This window comes from Staurois parvus, unplaced genomic scaffold, assembly GCF_062004578.1.
Source record: "Staurois parvus isolate SC_StPar_1 unplaced genomic scaffold, SC_StPar_1.0 ptg001285l, whole genome shotgun sequence".
NCBI lineage: Eukaryota > Metazoa > Chordata > Amphibia > Anura > Ranidae > Staurois > Staurois parvus.
This window is the reverse complement of record NW_028319081.1, coordinates 15,242-33,572: the sequence shown is the minus strand read 5'-3', so window position 1 is coordinate 33,572 and position 18,331 is coordinate 15,242. Positions and strand designations below refer to the sequence as shown.

Sequence of the window (18,331 nt, the reverse complement as noted above, 5' to 3'; positions counted from 1 at the left end):
TCACATAACAGCACTGCAGTATCACTTGGTGACATGGCAAGTCCCATAAGCGCAGCACAAGCTGGTGCAGTGGCTAGCACAAGCAGTGCCCCGCAAACACTAAGAAATTGCATACAGGCCCATACAGCCCCTAGTGTCCTTTCAGATGTGCTTGCATAATCCTGATTGGAAGCCCACAAAATTCTGCAGCACCCGTATTTCCCCCATTCACTGCCCAAACCAGAATTAAGGTGAAAAAAGCATATTTAACTACTTCCCTTGATTTTTTTGGAGCTGTTTTTCACAGAAGATCTGTATGCGTTGATTATGGATCAAAGCAATATGCACAACAGTAGGGATACACAGAAATTTCGGCGTCCAAAACATATCAGCCAAAAATAGCCCTTACCCGCATTATCCCCGATAGGAAAATTTTAGCTGATACAGATGCTGTTAGGGGGCTGTGTATACTGCATATGGGGGGGCAGCAGAGAATGGCAGGAGAGGAGCAGTGTACATCGTTAGATACTGCTAAATGTTACTGACGGTTTTTAAATGTGATTACCAGCTTTTTGCTTCCCCTTCATTGTAGCTCCAAGAATGACCTGTCATCTACTCCTCCGCTAAGGGAAACTAAGTGGCGGGGTCACTGGGTGATTCCACCCCTTAGCGGAGGAGAGGATGACTGCTCATTATCGGAAAGGAAACTAAGGGGCGGGTCACTAGGAGACCCCACCCCTTAGTTTCCCTTAGTGGAGGAGAGGATGACAGCTCATTCTTTGAGCTATATATAGTGAAGAAAAAAGCCGGTAATTACATTTAAAAACAGGCAGTGACATAGGGGCAGCAACTGAGGGAGCATCTCTGTATAGAGTGAGAGAGTGAAGTAACCTCCTGCGCTCCTATCCAAGTCCCTAAAATGATATTAATAAAGAGAATGGAGGTACAGCTGCCAACATCCAATCATATACCTAATGATCTATACGTGAATATTGAATAATGATGTAGCGCTGGTACCAGAGATAAAAAATGTGAAATGCACAAACACAAAAATATGTAGATATATATATATATATATATATATATATATATACACACAAGATGCTTCACATAAAAATAATAAATCAACATACCATAAGCTTATATACACAATGGTAATAGAAACAAAACACGCAAAGTGACAAACCCCTCAGGCCCTGCCTTTATAAACAGGTCAAGTAGTAAAGTGAATAACCCCTAAATGTAAAGTAACCTAAGACGATACTAAAAAAAGAAAATTAAAAGTGCCAACAACGCTCACACAAATGCGTGTATGATATGATCCTATTTGGATCTAAAGGTGTACCAAGAAAAGTCCAAAAAGGGACTAGTGCATCAAACGTGCCCAAAATGATCCTAAATTGGATCTGAAGGTGATGGGAAAAAGAAAAAAAAACAAAAAAACAAAAAAACTTTCAAAGAGTCCAAATGGGACAAATACATCACTTGTGCTCAAGTGATGATAAACCCAAAATAATGCACTTGATTGCATATAAATTGCTCCCTCAAATCAACCCAAATATAATCCAATTAACTGTGAACCAAAAACACTATACAACGCACCTAAAAAACACATGCGTGATGATAAATATAAATTTTCACATAACATGCATATAAAAACCAACGGAAAAAATGCATGACACTGAAAATGCGTTTGCTACCTAATAAATACAAATAAAGGTGTCCAGTGTGGTGAAAAAACACCATATACTGTATTCCAATAAGATGAAAAACCCCTCGTGAAGGTGGATAAGTGTATCAGGTGACAAGAAGGTATCCAAAATTAGCTGCAATGCACGCTCACCTCCTCGTCTCATCAGGGCCCTGATGAAGTCACGTGATTAACATGATGCAACGCGTTGGCACGTGGTGACGCACTTCCGGTTTGGACGCCATATTGATACACCCATGCAACTACACCCGGAACATGAGGTTTTTTATATCAATGTTTTGATCAAGATGAACAAAAATGTGAGTGCATATTTTGGAGGATTTTACTCTATCTCTTTTCAAAATAAATGGTATTACACTATGGGAGTGTTTATTTTTGTTTTATGATAAGATAATTGGTCACAATTGACATATACGCCTTGAGAGGAGATCTACTACCAGTAAGCCCACACTTGAGGGGAGACCATTACGGGGAGAGTGACAAGATTCCAGAGGCGTTCTACACATGGAGGATCCAGTGGAGTGATCCTTTAACCATTAGCCGCCCGGCCAATGGCCGTTTGGCGGCTTGAAAAGCGCTGCAGCTTTCCGGGTGCACGCCATTTGGCGTGCTCCCGCACATGCGCGGTTTGCGCGGTTGCAGAGCGACGCAGCAGTGCGATCTGTCACCGCCCGTGCACCTCGGACACGGCCGATGACAGATCCGAGTATCTGCTCCCGTTGCCGGTACCATGTGACCTGCTGTGACCAATCACAGCAGGTCACATGACAGTTGTATACAATGGATGGCTTCATTCATGATGCCATCCATTGTATACTAGTGCCTAGCTGTGAATGGTCACAGCTAATCACATGCACATATCATGTGATTAGCTGTGACCAAATCACAGCTAAGCACAAAAAAAAAAAAAAAAAAAGCTGAATGAATCGATTTCATTCAGGTAAATGCTTGCTTATAGCAAAGTAATTCTTTGCTATAAGCAAATTGTGTAAAAAAAAAAAAAAAAAAAATACTGATCACTTCCCCAAAGTAGTACAGTGTTACTATGGTAACATTGTACTATTTTGGTCATAGTAAAATATGAAAAAAAATCTTAAAAAAATTTTTTAAAAAAATGTAATAAAAAATTAAATAATAAAACAATTAAAAAAAATTAAAAAAAAAAATAATTTTTTTTTCATACTGTCACCAGTCAGTGTCGCTGTTCACCGCCATGCCAGTTATATGATGACGCTGTACTGCACTGGTGACAGTATGTAAAAAAAAAATAGTGAAAATAATTATTTTAATTTTTTCATTTTCCGAAAAATTATGACAAAAAAATACAACTTCAAAAAACTCGCCATGCCTCTTATGAAGTACGTCGGACTGTCTACTCTGCAAAAAGGGGTCATTTGGGGGATATCTGTACTGTTCTGACATTCTTGGACCTCAAGATATTAGATTGGCCGTCAGTACTTCAGGATTGATCAATATTCAGATCTATACCATAGTTTGTGAACTCTATAACTTTCCTACAAACTAAAAAATACATCCTAATTTGGGTTATTTTCACCAAAGACATGTAGCAGAATACATCTCGGCCTAAATTTATGAAGAACAATTATTTATTTGTAAACTTTTATAACAGAAACAAAGAAAAATGTGGTTTTTTTCAAAATTTTTGGTCTTTTTTTGTTAATTTAGCAAAAAATAAAAACCCCAGCGGTGATTAAACACCACCAAAAGAAAGCTCTAGTTGTGTGAAGAAAATGATCAAATTTTAGTTTGGGTACAATGTTGTATGACCGCGCAATTGTCATTCAAAGTGTGAGAGCGCTGAAACCTGAAAACTGGCCTGGGCAGGAAGGTGTAAAATTGCACGGTATTGAAACGGTTAAGTGTACAAATCAGTGCAGTGCTAAAACAGGTATTAAAATAATCCATCTTAAAATAGGTAATCAATAACATTAAATCACATAAAATTGCTCAGGGTATATAAATAATCCCACTATCCCGTCTGACTTCCTTTGGCTGCCAACTCACTGAGGAGCCCAGCCGCTTACACACGTTAATGTCTTCTTCCGTATACGTCACACCACACCCCCTTCTCTCAGCTACCCTCACGAGGAGGAGAGCTCTACTGATACATTTAATGCGTATTTTAATTATGCATCTGGTGAGAGCGTAATTTTACTACACCATTTGGAGCACCACCACTGGATTTTACTGTGATATCGCACCTTTATCTGCACAGACTGTCACCATTATTTATATACCCAGAGCAATTTTATGTGATTTAAAAGTTATTGATTACCTATTTTGGGACGGATTATTTTAATAGCTATTTTAGCGCTGCACTGATTTGTACATGTTTCTGAGAAGGTTTTATATTGGTTGCCTTGAGTGTTCCAGCTGCTGATTAGAGAGCGCTCACTTCTGTATTGTACTTTTAGTGATCCTATAAGTGTTTTGGCCCTGTGCGGGTCAAGACAAGGAGGTGAGCGTGCATTGCAGCCAATTTTGGATATGTTCTTGTCACCTGATACACTTATCATCCACCTTATTTCATCTTATTGGAATATATGGTGTTTTTTCACCACAGTGGGCACCTTTACTTGTATTTATTAGTTAGCAAACGCATTTTAAGTGTCATGCATTTTTTCTCTTGGTTTTTGTATGCATGTTATGTGAAAATTTGTATTTATCATCACGCATGTGTTTTTTAGGTGCGTTGTATAGTGTTTTTCTTGGTACACCTTTAAATCCAAATAGGAGCATATCATACATGCATTTGTGTGAGTGTTGTTGGAACTTTCAATTTTCTTTTTTTAGTATCATCTTAGGTTACTTTACATTTAGGGGTTATTCACTTTACTACTTGACCTCTTTATAAAAGGCAGGGCCTGAGAGGTTTGTCACTTTGCATGTTTTGTTTCTATTATCATTGCATATATAAGCTTATGGTATGTTGATTTATTATTTTTATTTGAATCATGTTATTTATTCTATATCTATATATTTTTGTGTTTGTGATTTTGCATTTCACATTTTTCACCTCTGGTACCAGCGCTGCATCATTATGCAATATCTCTGTATACACTGCTCTCCTCTTGCCCCCCCTCCTTGAACACACTGCCCCCACCCCCTACAAAGAGGACCTGTCACTGACATGATATCACAAAGGGGACTATTGGTCCCCTATGTGATAGCAAAATCATAAATTAAAAAAAATAAAAATAGACAATAAAAGTTAAAAAAAAAAAAAAAAAAAAATTGAGCCTCCCCACCCCCACATAGATATTTCAGTTTTCGGCCACACGCATTCTGAATTTTTGGTATCAGTTTCGGCAACAAAATTTTCATTTTACTGCACCACTACACAACAGTTTATTGCCGCCAACCCAAATTCAAACCTTGCCAGACCATTTGCATGGAAACTTATTATTATGGTTATTATAGGCATTACTAAAAAGAAACTCAATTATGGTTGTATTGGTCCACAGACCCTATTCATCATATGCCCATGTTCTCTGCTGCCATGGCCAGGCATAGATATGAGAATATAATGCGATTTATGCATTTTAACGACAATACACTCTGTCGTCCTCTGGGTGATCCTGAATTTGACCGGCTCCACAAACATTTGCCCCTCGTAAATCACCTTAATGTGTATACTCAACAGCAAGACATATACAGTGGGGCAAAAAAGTATTTAGTCAGCCACCAATTGTGCAAGTTCTCCCACTTAAAAAGATGAGAGAGGCCTGTAATTGGCATCATAGGTAGACCTCAACTATGAGAGACAAAATGAGAAAAAAAAATCCAGACAATCACATTGGCTGATTTGGAAAGAATTTATTTGCAAATTATGGTGGAAAATAAGTATTTGGTCACCTACAAACAAGCAAGATTTCTGGCTCTCACAGACCTGTACCTTCTTCTTTAACCGTTTCAATACCGTGTGATTTTACACCTTCCTGCCCAGGCCATTTTTCAGGTTTCAGCGCTCTCACACTTTGAATGACAATTGCGCGGTCATACAACATTGTACCCAAACTAAAATTTGATCATTTTCTTCACACAACTAGAGCTTTCTTTTGGTGGTATTTAATCACCGCTGGGGTTTTTATTTTTTGCTAAAATAACAAAAAAAGACCAAACATTTTGAAAAAAAAAAAAAAAAAAACACATTTTTCTTTGTTTCTGTTATAAAAGTTTACAAATAAATAATTGTTCTTCATAAATTTAGGCCGAGATGTATTCTGCTACATGTCTTTGGTGAAAATAACCCAAATTAGGATGTATTTTTTAGTTTGTAGGAAAGTTATAGAGTTCACAAACTATGGTATAGATCTGAATATTGATCAATCCTGAAGTACTGACAGCCAATCTAATTTCTTGAGGTCCAAGAATGTCAGAATAGTACAGATATCCCCAAATGACCCCTTTTTGCAGAGTAGACAGTCCGACATACTTCATAAGAGGCATGGCGAGTTTTTTGAAGTTGTATTTTTTTGTCATAATTTTTCGGAAAATGAAAAAATTTAATTATTTTCACTATTTTTTTTTTTTACATACTGTCACCAGTGCAGTACAGCATCTTCATATAACTGGCATGGCGGTGAACAGGGAAACTGACTGGTGACAGTATGAAAAAAATATATATATATTTTTTTTTTTAATATTTTTTATTTTTTTATTATATTTAATTTATTAAATTTTTTTAAAGATTTTTTTTTCATATTTTACTATGACCAAAGTAGTACAATGTTACCATAGTAACATTGTACTACTTTGGGGGAGTGATCAGTATTTTTTTTTTTTTTTTTATATACACAGTTTGCTTATAGCAAAGAATTACTTTGCTATAAGCAAGCATTTAGCTGAATGAAATCGATTCATTCAGCTTTTTTTTTTTTCTTTTTTTTGTGCTTAGCTGTGATTTGGTCACAGCTAATCACATGACATGTGCATGTGACCTGCTGTGACCATTCACAGCTAGGCACTAGTATACAATGGATGGCATCATGAATGAGGCCATCCATTGTATACAACTATCATGTGACCTGCTGTGATTGGTCACAGCAGGTCACATGGTACCAGCTACAGGAGCCGGTACTCAGATCTGTCATCGGCCGTGTCCGAGGTGCACGGCCCGTGACAGATCCCGCTGCTGCGCCGCAAACTGCGCATGTGCGGGAGCACGCCAAATGGCGTGCACCCGGAATTTAGGAGCGCATTTCAAGCCGCCAAACGGCCATTGGCCGGGCGGCTAATGGTTAAGAGGCTCCTCTGTCCTGCACTCATTACCTGTATCAATGGCACCTGTTTGAACTTGTTATCAGTATAAAAGACACCTGTCCACAACCTCAAACAGTCACACTCCAAACTCCACTGTGGTGGAAGGACACCAGAAACAAAATTGTAGACCTGCACCAGGCTGGGAAGACTGAATCTATAATAGGCAAGCAGCTTGGTGTGAACAAATCAACTGTGGGAGGAATAATTAGAAAATGGAAGACATACAAGACCACTGATAATCTCCCTCGATCTGGGGCTCCACGCAAGATCTCACCCCGTGGGATCAAAATGATCACGAGAACGGTGAGCAAAAATCCCAGGACCACACGGGGGACCTAGTGAATGACCTGCAGAGAGCTGGGACCAACGTAACAAAGGCTACCATCAGTAACACACTACACCGCCAGGGACTCAGATCCTGCAGTGCCAGACGTGTCCCCTTGCTTAAGCCAGTACATGTCCGGGCCCGTCTGAAGTTTGCTAGAGAGCATTAGGATGATCCAGAAGAGGATTGGGAGAATGTCATATGGTCAGATGAAACCAAAACAGAACTGTTTGGTAGAAACACAACTCGTCATGTTTGGAGGAGAGAGAATGCCGAGTTGTATCCAAAATACACCATACCTACTGTGAAACATGAGGGTGGCAACATCGTGCTTTGGGGCTGTTTCTCCACAAAAGGGACCAGGAAGACTGATCCATGTACAGGACAGAATGAATGGGCCATGTATCGTGAGATTTTGAGTGCAAACCTCCTTCCATCAGCAAGGGCATTGAAGATGAAACGTGTCTGGGTCTTCCAACATGACAATGATCCCAAACATACCGCCTGGGCAACGAAGGAGTGGCTTCGTAAGAAGCATTTCAAGGTCCTGGAGTGGCCTAGCCAGTCTCCAGATCTCAACCCCATAGAAAACCTTTGGAGGGAGTTGAAAGTCCGTGCTGCCCAGCGACAGCCCCAAAACATCAATGCTCTAGAGGAGATCTGCATGGAGGAATGGGCCAACATACCAGCAACAGTGTGTGCCAACCTTGTGAAGACTTACAGGAAACATTTGACCTCTGTCATTGCCAACAAAGGATATATCACAAAGTATTGAGATGAACTTTTGATATTGACCAAATACTTATTTTCCACCATAATTTGCAAATAAATTCTTTCCAAATCAGCCAATGTGATTGTCTGGATTTTTTTCTCATTTTGTCTCTCATAGTTGAGGTCTACCTATGATGCCAATCACAGGCCTCTCTCATCTTTTTAAGTGGGAGAACTTGCACAAATTGGTGGCTGACTAAATACTTTTTTGCCCCACTGTATGTTGAGGAGTCCCACACATTCAAATAATTGCCTCGCATTCAAATATTTCTACCCACCAGCGTGCCAGGTATGGGGTCAAGATGTATAAATATCTGTGAGAGGGCAACAGGCTATACATATAGGTTTCGGATTTACGAGGGAAAAGATAGTCACGTGGAGCCCAACGGATGCCCAGACTACATGGGGAGCAGTGGCAAGATAGTTTGGGACATGGTGTCATCCTCTTTCCATATGGGGTACCACTTATACGTGGACAATTTGTATCCAAGCGTGCCACTACTTAGACGTTTGTACAATCTTGGAATTGGCGCATGTGGCACCGTGCAACTTAAATCGCCGAGGCTTCCCCCAACAGCTTGTAAATACCCATCTTGAAAAGGGGGAAAAAAGCCTGCTTAATTGCTCGCAGTGAAGTGGAAGGACAAAAAGGGATGTTTTCGTCCTGTCTTCCATTCACGCAGACAACGACCATCCGAGTTGCCACGGAAGCTGGTGTTGTTGAGAAGCCCCTCTGTGTCCATGACTATTACCTTAAGGGCAGGGGTGGACTTCAATGACCAGATGATGAAGCCGTACTTAATTTCCCGAAAGGCCAGATGCTTGTACAAAAAAGTGTCTGTTTATTTAAACTGGCTCTATATAACGCTTTTGTGCTTTATATTCCAGGAAGAGATTGTCACATTTGTATCCAGAAGGTGCTATGGCCCAAACCCACAACCCAGATGCAGTGAGCTGGATGTTAGAGAGGCATGCCATCCCTGGGACCCCAACCCAAAGGACACCCCCAAAAATATGTTGTGTCTGTAGCAGACACGAAATTAGGTGTGACAACCGTTTTTTTTTTGTCCCTCCTGTCCTGGCTAACCTGGTCTCTGCCTCAAGGACTGTTTCCGTCGGTAGCACACACTAGAGGAGTATTAGTACAGGGTACAGTAGGGCACAGTTCAGGACATATTTGCACAGGGTCTCAAAAGATGTCAGGTAGTCAAAAAACATTTTGAGAGACCCTACAATCTGTTTAAGTTAAAAAAATAAAAAAAAATTTTAAAACCAAAAATAGTTATTGTTTTGTTGTCGAGTTACTGTTATAGTTTAACTGTTACTGTTATTTCACGGTTTTATTGTTAACCGTTGTGGTTTTCTTTGCAAGAATGTCATTCAGCTGTTGCACATGTTTATTCTGACAGCAATGGGGTCTTGGTCTCAGAATATACACAAGTGTGTGCAGCGCTGTTGGATGAGGTTTTTAATGCGCAGTTACACAAAAAAAAAAAAAACACAGAGCATATACGTCCAAGCATGGGGGCCTGGGGTGGCCAGTGGGTGGATGCCCCCTATGCTTCGGCATTTATTTTTTAAAAAAAATTTTGCCAGAGATTTCTTCATCCTCATCATTCAATGTGCATAAAGGAATCTGTTAGGTTCGTTTTATTTTCATTCAGCCAGTGGACTGAATGAAAAGAAAAAAAAAAAAGACATTTGATGTGTGCCCACTATTAGAGGTAGGTGGATGCAGGGCGGTATATTCTAATGGTGGTCATACCACACAATTTTTTTCTGGCAGATATTTCTTCTCTTTTTTTCATTCAGCCCACAGGCTGCAGAAAAAAAAAAAAAAAAAAGCATATATACCCAACAAGGACCAACGACATTCTGGTACATCATTGGACTTTAAGCGGTTATACCAGGATTATACTAATCAGCTGCAGGATTGCTTTTACAAGCAGCAGGAGAAGATGCGCCCCCTCTACCCCCCCTTGCTTTCCATGGCCTTCTCAGGCAGTCCCGTACAATCGAGGGAACTTGAGAATGCAGCCGGTGGTTCTGCCAGCTGACCATAGAGCTGACTGGAGACTGAAACGGCGCCAATCAACTCTATAGTCTAAGAAATCGGAAAGGTATGAGCATTTCATCACTTCAGTTTCACAGGATATAAAAACAGCGCCATTTGTAAATTGGGAAAGCATCTGATCACACCAATCTTGGTGAGATCAGATGATGCAAGGGCAGAGGAGATATCTATAGTCTAAAAGACTAAAAAAAAAAAAAAAAAAAAAAAAAAAAATGAATACCTGTCAATGTCTATTGCCGTCACAGGGGATATATACATTCCCTGTGATAGCAATAAAAGTGATCACGAAAAAAAAAAAAAAAGGAGTGTAAAAATAAAGCACCCTTGCCCCCTGCGTGCACACCTGCATGTGCAAGCGTTGGCCCAGTGCCGGTATGTAAACAACGGTTGCACCACCATGCATGTGAGGTATCGCCACGAACGTCAGATCGAGGGCAGTAATTCTAGCACTAGAACTCCAATGAAAAATCGAAAATGGTAGCTTGTAAAGGCTTTTAAAGTGTCGCCTATGGATATTACAAATATATGCAGCTTATCGCCATTGCACAGGGCGTGTGCAGTTTTAAAGCATGTCATGTTTGGTATGTATTTCCTCGGTATTCCATCATCTTTTATAAGTTACCAAATAATTGGCCACTATATCGTGTTTCTGTGCATTAAAATTTAAAAAAAAAGTTTTTTTCATAAAAATTGCTTTTGAAATAAATCGCTGTGCAAGTAGTATGCAGAATATAAAATTGCAGCACCCACCCTTTAACCACTAAGGTTTCGGCTTTAAAAAAAATGTATGTTTGGGGGTTCAAAGTAATTTCCTAGCAAAAAATACTGATTGATTTTTTTCTTTCATGTGAAGAAAAAAGTGTCAGAAAAGGCTTGGTCTTCAGGGGGTTAGAAGAGTGAAGTGTGACAAACTTCTGATGCTGGGCATAAACACACCCCCACCCCTTCCCAAATGACCCCTTTTTGGAAAGTAGATACCTTTATTTGCTGAGAGGCATGCTGAGTCAAAAGAAGAATTTATTTTACCATTTTTGTCATTTTTAGAAAAATGACAAAAAAAAAAAACAAATTACACAAAATTGTAACGTAAATGATTTATTGCTCACACATGCCATGGGTATATGTGGAAATACTCCCCAAAATACATTCTGCTACTTCTCCTGAGTATGGGGATACCACATGTGAGAGACTTTTTGGCAGTCTAGCCGCGTACATGATCCCAAAATCCAATAAGCACCTGCAGGCTTTTCAAAGGGCTTTATTTCCTCATTACACTTCCTAACTACCTATCACAGTTTTGGAGGCCCTGAAATGCCAGAATACTACGAACCCCCCCCCCCCCCCCAAATGACCCCTTTTTGGAAAGTAGACACCCCCAAGAAATTTGATAAGAAACAAGGTATTTTGCAGATCTCGTTTGTTGCCACAAGTTTTAGGAAAATTAAGAAAGAAATCAAAAAAATGTTTTCGCTTTCAAAACCTTGTGAGATCTGCAAAATACTTACCATGCCTCTCATTTAATTCATTGGGGTGTATACTTTCCAAAAAGAAGTCATTTGGGGATGGGGGGGGGGATGGGGGGGCTGGTGCTATCCTGGCATTTCAGGGCCTCTGAAACTATGATAGGTAGTGAGAAAATGAAATGAGGAAGTTACGCACCTTCAGGATTTCAAAGTGGTCATTGGATTTCGGGCTCCTGTATGTGGCTAGGCTCCCAAAAAGTCTCAAACGCTCTGTAGAAGTAGCAGAATGTATTTTGGGGTGTAATTCCACATATACCCATGGCATGTGTGAGCAATATATCTTTCAAGTGACAACTTTGTAATAAAAAAAAAAAAAAAATGAATTTGTAATTCTCAGCAGATAGCTTAGGGTGTCTACTTTCCGAAAAGAGGTCATTTGGGGGTGTATGTACTGCCGTGGTATTTTAGCACCTCAAGAAATGTGATAGGCAGTCAGGAAGTAAAAGCTGTGTAAATTCCATTATCTATACCATAGTTTGTAGGTGCTATAACTTTCACACAAACCAAATGTAAGCAAAATACATTTTGGCCTAAATTTAAGACGAAATTTGAGTTTTTGGGATATTTTTTATGGCAGAAATGAGAAAATATTTTTATTTAGAGTTTTTTTCCCCAAAAATTTCAGTTTTTTTGTTTATAGAGCAAAAAAAAAACCCAGAGGTGATCAAATACCAACGCAATCAATAGCAAAGCAATCAATATACACTTATTGGGATTTTTTTTTTTAACCAAAGACATGTAGCAGAATACATTTTGGCCTAAATTTATGATTGAGATTGTTATATATATATATATATATATATATATATATATATATATATATATATATATATATATATATATATATATATATTTATTTATTTATTTTATAGCCGAAAGTAAAAAAATTTTCTCATTTCTGCAAAATTTTCGGTCTTTGTTTATAGCACAAAAAATAAAAAGTGCACAGGTGATCAAATACTACCGAAAGAAGGCTCTGTTTGTGTGAAAAAGGACATATGTTTTCTTTGGTTACAGCATTGCATGACCACGAAATTACCAGTTGAAATAGCGCAGCGCCGAACAGCAAAGAAAGGCCTGGTCAGGAATGGGGTAAATCCTCTGGAGGGCAAGTGGTTAATGTGACGGGAGTCACTTTGGGTGGGGGGGGGGGCTCATAGAACCCAGCTTACTTTGAAGAGGTTGGGAGACCCCTGTCTCAGCTCCCCATATCCCTCTTATGTGCAAGTCACCCTGTGTCTCTTAGGACGCTGAGAATGCGGTTGGAATTACTTCAGATGGGACAGTAATATTTATCAGCCATATGAAGACTATTCCTGGTTGTTGATTCTGAACTAGACATGTGAATTTAAAGAGCTGATCATGTGATGGATTTGGTAAAATGCCTATTTCGTTTCCTATTGAATATATATATATATATATATATACATACACACATATATACACACATATATACACATACATATATATATACACATATACATATACATATATACATATATGCTATTTCTATAAGTTTTATAAATATTTACTTTTATACTTTAATACATATGTTGTGTGAATATTTTCTGCCTGCTGGGCTTTGTGGTACTATAAGAAATCCTTGCTTAAGAAATGTCTGCTCACACACACAGACCCCCTCCCACCATGTGATTTGGGAAACAAAGGAATGTTTTTTTCTTCTCTATGAGATAAGGCCTGGAAGAAGATCACACCTATACCATGACGGAGATTGTTTTCATGTGGAAATGACCAATCAAAGACTAATATAATGCTTATGCTGTTGTCACATGACTCTTGCATCATTCTGCATATATAAGTTCACTTTTTCATTATAATAAACTAGAAGTATTCATAGACTGAACTTGTGTGTCAGCGTGAGTCCCTTCCAATGTGCGCACATTCCAAAGCTAGCGTCATAAATTAGGACAGGAACAGATAAGCACTGGACGATTGAGTCCTCAACTAAATCAATCACGCTGGCCTCTCCTGTACTCCAGTGTAGGAGATGGACTATCTGCTCTGTAGTGAGATCCTAATTCATCAAACCATTGTCTAGGTGTGAATTTCCATTCACCTTATATTTTGCTCACCCAGCTAGCTATCCTAATTAACTTACTGTTTAGAGTGTTAAGTCTATTTCTGTACATAGCTGCGTTTGCATATGATCATGTGATCAGTCTCAGTGTGTCTTGTATAAAAAGCCTGTTTGAGTTTAAAATAAAGAGCTCCATCAGACAGACTGGTGTCGTCTAGTCTTGTATGGTCGGCTGTGGTGTCTGTTGTCGGTGTTCAGACAGGGAAGTGGTATTCTAACGGAAGTACTCAAGCGCAGTCTGGGTTGGTTCCGTTACAGTTAAATCATGCTTTGATGTAGCTTCCTTTATGACCTTCTCACCCCAGTCAGCTGACAGGATAATTAGTAAATCAACTCTCTCATGAGCAGGGAATTGCTTCAGGAAGCAGTAAAGCTGGGCTAGAAATAACGCAGTGAGTTGTAGTTAGCTGTGTAGGGACAGATGACAATTTCTCAAATGGCAAGTATCCACCTATAGCACATGTGCCAAACATAATATATGAATGATAATTTTAAACTAACTTTTCCTTTTAATTAACAAGCACACTATAAAGAAAATTTGCATTTTTTCTTTTTTTGGAGACTGTAAAGCTCCAAAATCATCCATGGCAGTGTACCTGTCTGTCCATACCTCATATGGGCAGGCAGTTACTGAGTGACAGTAAGAATCAGTTTACCACAGAGCTGGTGAGTGCTCTAGTAGTTGTTTATTGAGAACTAGTTGTATTTCTCCTTTTCACAGAAATCTGTGAATAAACTTGTCTTTACCTTCTACACGAGTAAACAAAAGCAGGTCACCAGGAGTGCAGAACAGCAAGACAGTTACATACGTATACATTTATATAGTAATGTAAATCCATACATTTGCAGGCTTAATGTCTTCCTTTTCACTACATTCATCTTCACTTGATGTTTCAGATGCAACAGGAAGGGCAGTGAGGTTATTCTCTTCATTTTCTTTCTCATGTGATGCATCACTGTCAGATGAACTCATGGACTACATAGATTGGGGAGAGGATGGGTGGGGGGAGAAAAAGTTTACACTATCAACCTGCATTTTAAACTAACAACAACAAAAAAAAGACAACTGACACCACACAATGAACAATAGAAACAACAAAGACAGCCTTGTGTGACTATTCTTACTGGAGGAGGAAATTTGTAACTGTCCTGTGGATTGGTCTGGATTTCCCAAAGTCCTTCATTGAACCCTTTCCTTTTGTTTGGCTTGCCATATTTATCCTTGTACTTTTCATATGGAAAAAGATCCTTTGCACCCAGAAAAGCTCTGAAAAAACATACAAAATAAATGGTTAAAAAGTGTGCCTAACCTGGTTCAAGAGAAACAAAAATTTGTCTTAAAGAGTTCATTAGAGTGTTGTAATTAAAAACAAAATAACAAACGTATTATATTTAACTGTTCTGTGCAATAGTTTTGCACAGAGCAGCCCTGATCCTTTTCTTTTTGGGTCCCCCGTCGGCATTTCTAGCTCCTCCACCCTGCTGAGTGCCCCCAATAGCAAGCCTCCTGTATTATAATAATAATAATGATAATAATCTCCTTGCTGCAGTGTTTTTCTGCTAGACCTGTGATTCCATTCACATTTGCTGCTGGCTTCTGTGTTCACCTATAGGTTATGCTGAGGTAAGAAATGGGTACACCCATGATGGGAATTGTCCATTTGCTACTAAATACCTCTCCAATAGGGTATTACTGAGCAAAACACTTGGGAGAAGGAAATATTTTGTCAAGATTCGGTCAATCACCATACAAAGCCAGTTAAATTGATATAAAAGGCTTTTTTCCCCCAAACAACAAACATGCTATACTTGCCTGCTATATGCAATGGTTTTACACAGAGAACTAATCCTCCTCTTCTCAGGTCTCCCAACATTGCTCTGGGCTCTTCTCCCGTGCCAAATGTGCACACATAGCAGGCTGCATGCTCGCTTCCTGTGATTGACAGTTATAAGAGCCAATGGCTCTTGCTACTGTGTCTGAGCCAAAGAGGAGGAAGAGAGCCAGGACAGTAGCTGCTTTTGAGCACATGGCTGGATTAAAATTAAGATTGGGAAAGTTTTTTATTTTATTTTTTGGGGGTGGGCTGCATACTGAAGGTTTTTACCTTGCTGCATAGAACACATGAATGTAAAAAACCTTCAGGCTTTACAACCACTTTAAGTATTGAATGTACTGGGGATGGTATTAGTTGGTTCTAGACTCTTAAAAAGGAACCCAAAATGGTTAAAAAATTAAATGCAGTTCTAGATAAATATGCACTGCTTCCAAGTAAAGAAATGGTTTCTTTGAGCGTAAGAAAAACAGTAGAATCTTCTCAATCCAAATATATTCCAAAAAGTACAGCTTATACTCATCATTCTCGCCTGAATGCACCAACACAGTGCAATGTGCAGGAGTATCAGAGACAGACTCAGAACGCAACCTTGCTCACCCTGCATTCTGAGTCAACTATCAAAGAAGGTATTTTGGTCATAATTTCTGACGTGGTAGCAGAAATAGTTTTACAGTGTAAGGAAAGGAGCGACACAGTTTCAATAGAAGAAGGCAGTGAGTGAAAAGTTTAAAGTGTTGCAGTGCCCTGCGGCATCAAGCTTCCAAAATAAAATACAGAAACAATGTTCTAACTCCTGAGGTACAAGGTAACAGGAACCAGCATAGACCCCAATAAAGAGCAGGGGGAAGAGTCCACAGACTTGCTGTGCTCCAAAAAAGCCCTACATATAACAGAACAGCACTGTGTGAAACTACATCCAGACAATCTTTGCAGCTGCAGTCGGTAGAAAAAGGTTTGCATGGAAGGTGTATCTGGTGCTGCAGAGCACTCTATAGCTACAGCAGCTGAGTGTACAATACATGACATGAAGACACCTAAGCAGAGCCTAGTGTCTGTAGGGCATATTACAGGTTAGCCCTGCGTATTTCTCATGGAATGGTCCAGGTACAGTTTCTAAGGGCTCATGTACACTGTAACTCATGTTTAGGAGCTGTTCAGCGTTTTTTTCAGCAGCCCCTGAACTCACCCTAATGTTTTCCTCTGTGTCCAAGTACACATCTTCGTTTACAGTCAGTGGAGTTTACAGTCATTTTTTTTAATGCAACAAACTTGCGTTTAGACTTCGATTTTATCAGCGTTTCAAACGCAAAATGCTTGTAAACGCGGTTAAACACATCAAATCGCATTTATAAGTGTTTGAAATTTTTATTTTTTTAACTCTTCTAGTTTCCAATGCTGTCCAGAGCCTTTTTTCATCATGAAAAATGCATTTCAAGGTGCTCAGATGGACAAAACACTTAACACAGGATGTTCCTACCAAGCTTGTCACGCATTGTAATGACCAATTCACACCCTACCACCCTTGGAAACAAAAGATATGTTAATGCCCATTCACACCTCAAATTCCTCATGAAGACCCCCTGCCAGGTGACCTTAATGACTCACTCCAGCAGACACCTTCCTCCCTTTGGAAACAAAAGAAATGTTAATTAAAAATAGTTATTTTTAAATTACACCTGACTAGATAAGGCTTCCAAAGGCAACAAAAGCAAGAGTTTAGTGTCAGAGCAAGCTATGATATCAGGCAATAAAAAAAAAGAAAAAAAACCTTCACCAGGTAAAAATGCTAAAAGTTATAAAGAATAATTGCTGGATGTGCCAAAAATATAGTGTGGACCTATCATCCTCCATGGCAAGACAACAGTGTAGTTTTGGCTCCGAACTTCTAAGTAGGTTTTGTCAGCCCTGCCTACTTTGCACCTAAAGCGACACAGACCTCTGCTCATGCCCTCCACCCATCCCAATCCTCATAACCCTTCATTGTGCACAGAGCACAGAAAGTTATGTTCATACGTTTTCTGGCAAAAGCAATTTCAATGGTATATTTAGCAAACCAAATTCTCAATGTTGGGTTTCTATACTGTACACGAAGACGGACACTTGACAGCTGAAGTCTCCCAATTCTCCAGTGGGCATGCAACTTCAGTGTAGATCAGTTTCCAATAATATAGCTTCACAGTTAGGAGCTGTACACATAGCAAACATACCAGGGCAGCCTTATTGTGTACTCAGAAATTGAGAGACAGTATGTATGACAGTCAGTTTATAGGGCAAAAAATGTCAGACAAGTGAATATCAAACCAACTTGCAAACCAGATTGCATTACAGTATAACTAAACCAAATAAAAAAAAAAAAAAAAGTGCGCAAGCGGAGGTTAAATGGTGGTAATGGAAAATTATGGGAAATACAGTAATTGGAAGTCAGGTTTCTATATGGGATCCACAAACGCACATCAGCAAGTGAAAAAAAAATGGATTTTTTCTACTTCCTTGTCTCTAAAAATCAATTTCTTGGAGTACATCACAGGACAGAGAGCAAGCTATTTTTAAGACAATCTGGGTTATGTGCCATAGCAATGCATTAGAGGGGAAGGAAACAAAAACCACCGCCATCACTCTTAAGAAATCTACACTGGGGGGTGCGCAAGTGTGGAAGCTCCGGACCAGACATGTTTGTCTGAGGCTCTGCAACATAGCGGGAAAAGAAACCACCTGGATACTGCTCCCGGCCC

At 39.3% G+C, this 18,331-nt stretch overlaps 1 protein-coding gene across 1 annotated transcript in view; it reads right to left on the bottom strand.

Annotated features, from left to right (window-relative positions):
- LOC149437502 (uncharacterized) overlaps positions 1–17,558 on the bottom strand; it is a gene marked incomplete at its 3' end in the record, with an annotated part of 161,850 nt that extends 144,292 nt beyond the window's left edge. The window contains exons 1-3 of the mRNA XM_089660889.1: positions 17,536–17,558; positions 14,890–15,031; positions 14,606–14,740 (exon numbers count right to left, since the gene is read on the bottom strand). Of these exons, the coding sequence (XP_089517015.1) occupies positions 14,606–14,740; positions 14,890–15,031; positions 17,536–17,558 (300 nt within the window). The remainder of the gene's footprint in view (positions 1–14,605; positions 14,741–14,889; positions 15,032–17,535) is intronic.
- Positions 17,559–18,331: the final 773 nt, after the last annotated feature.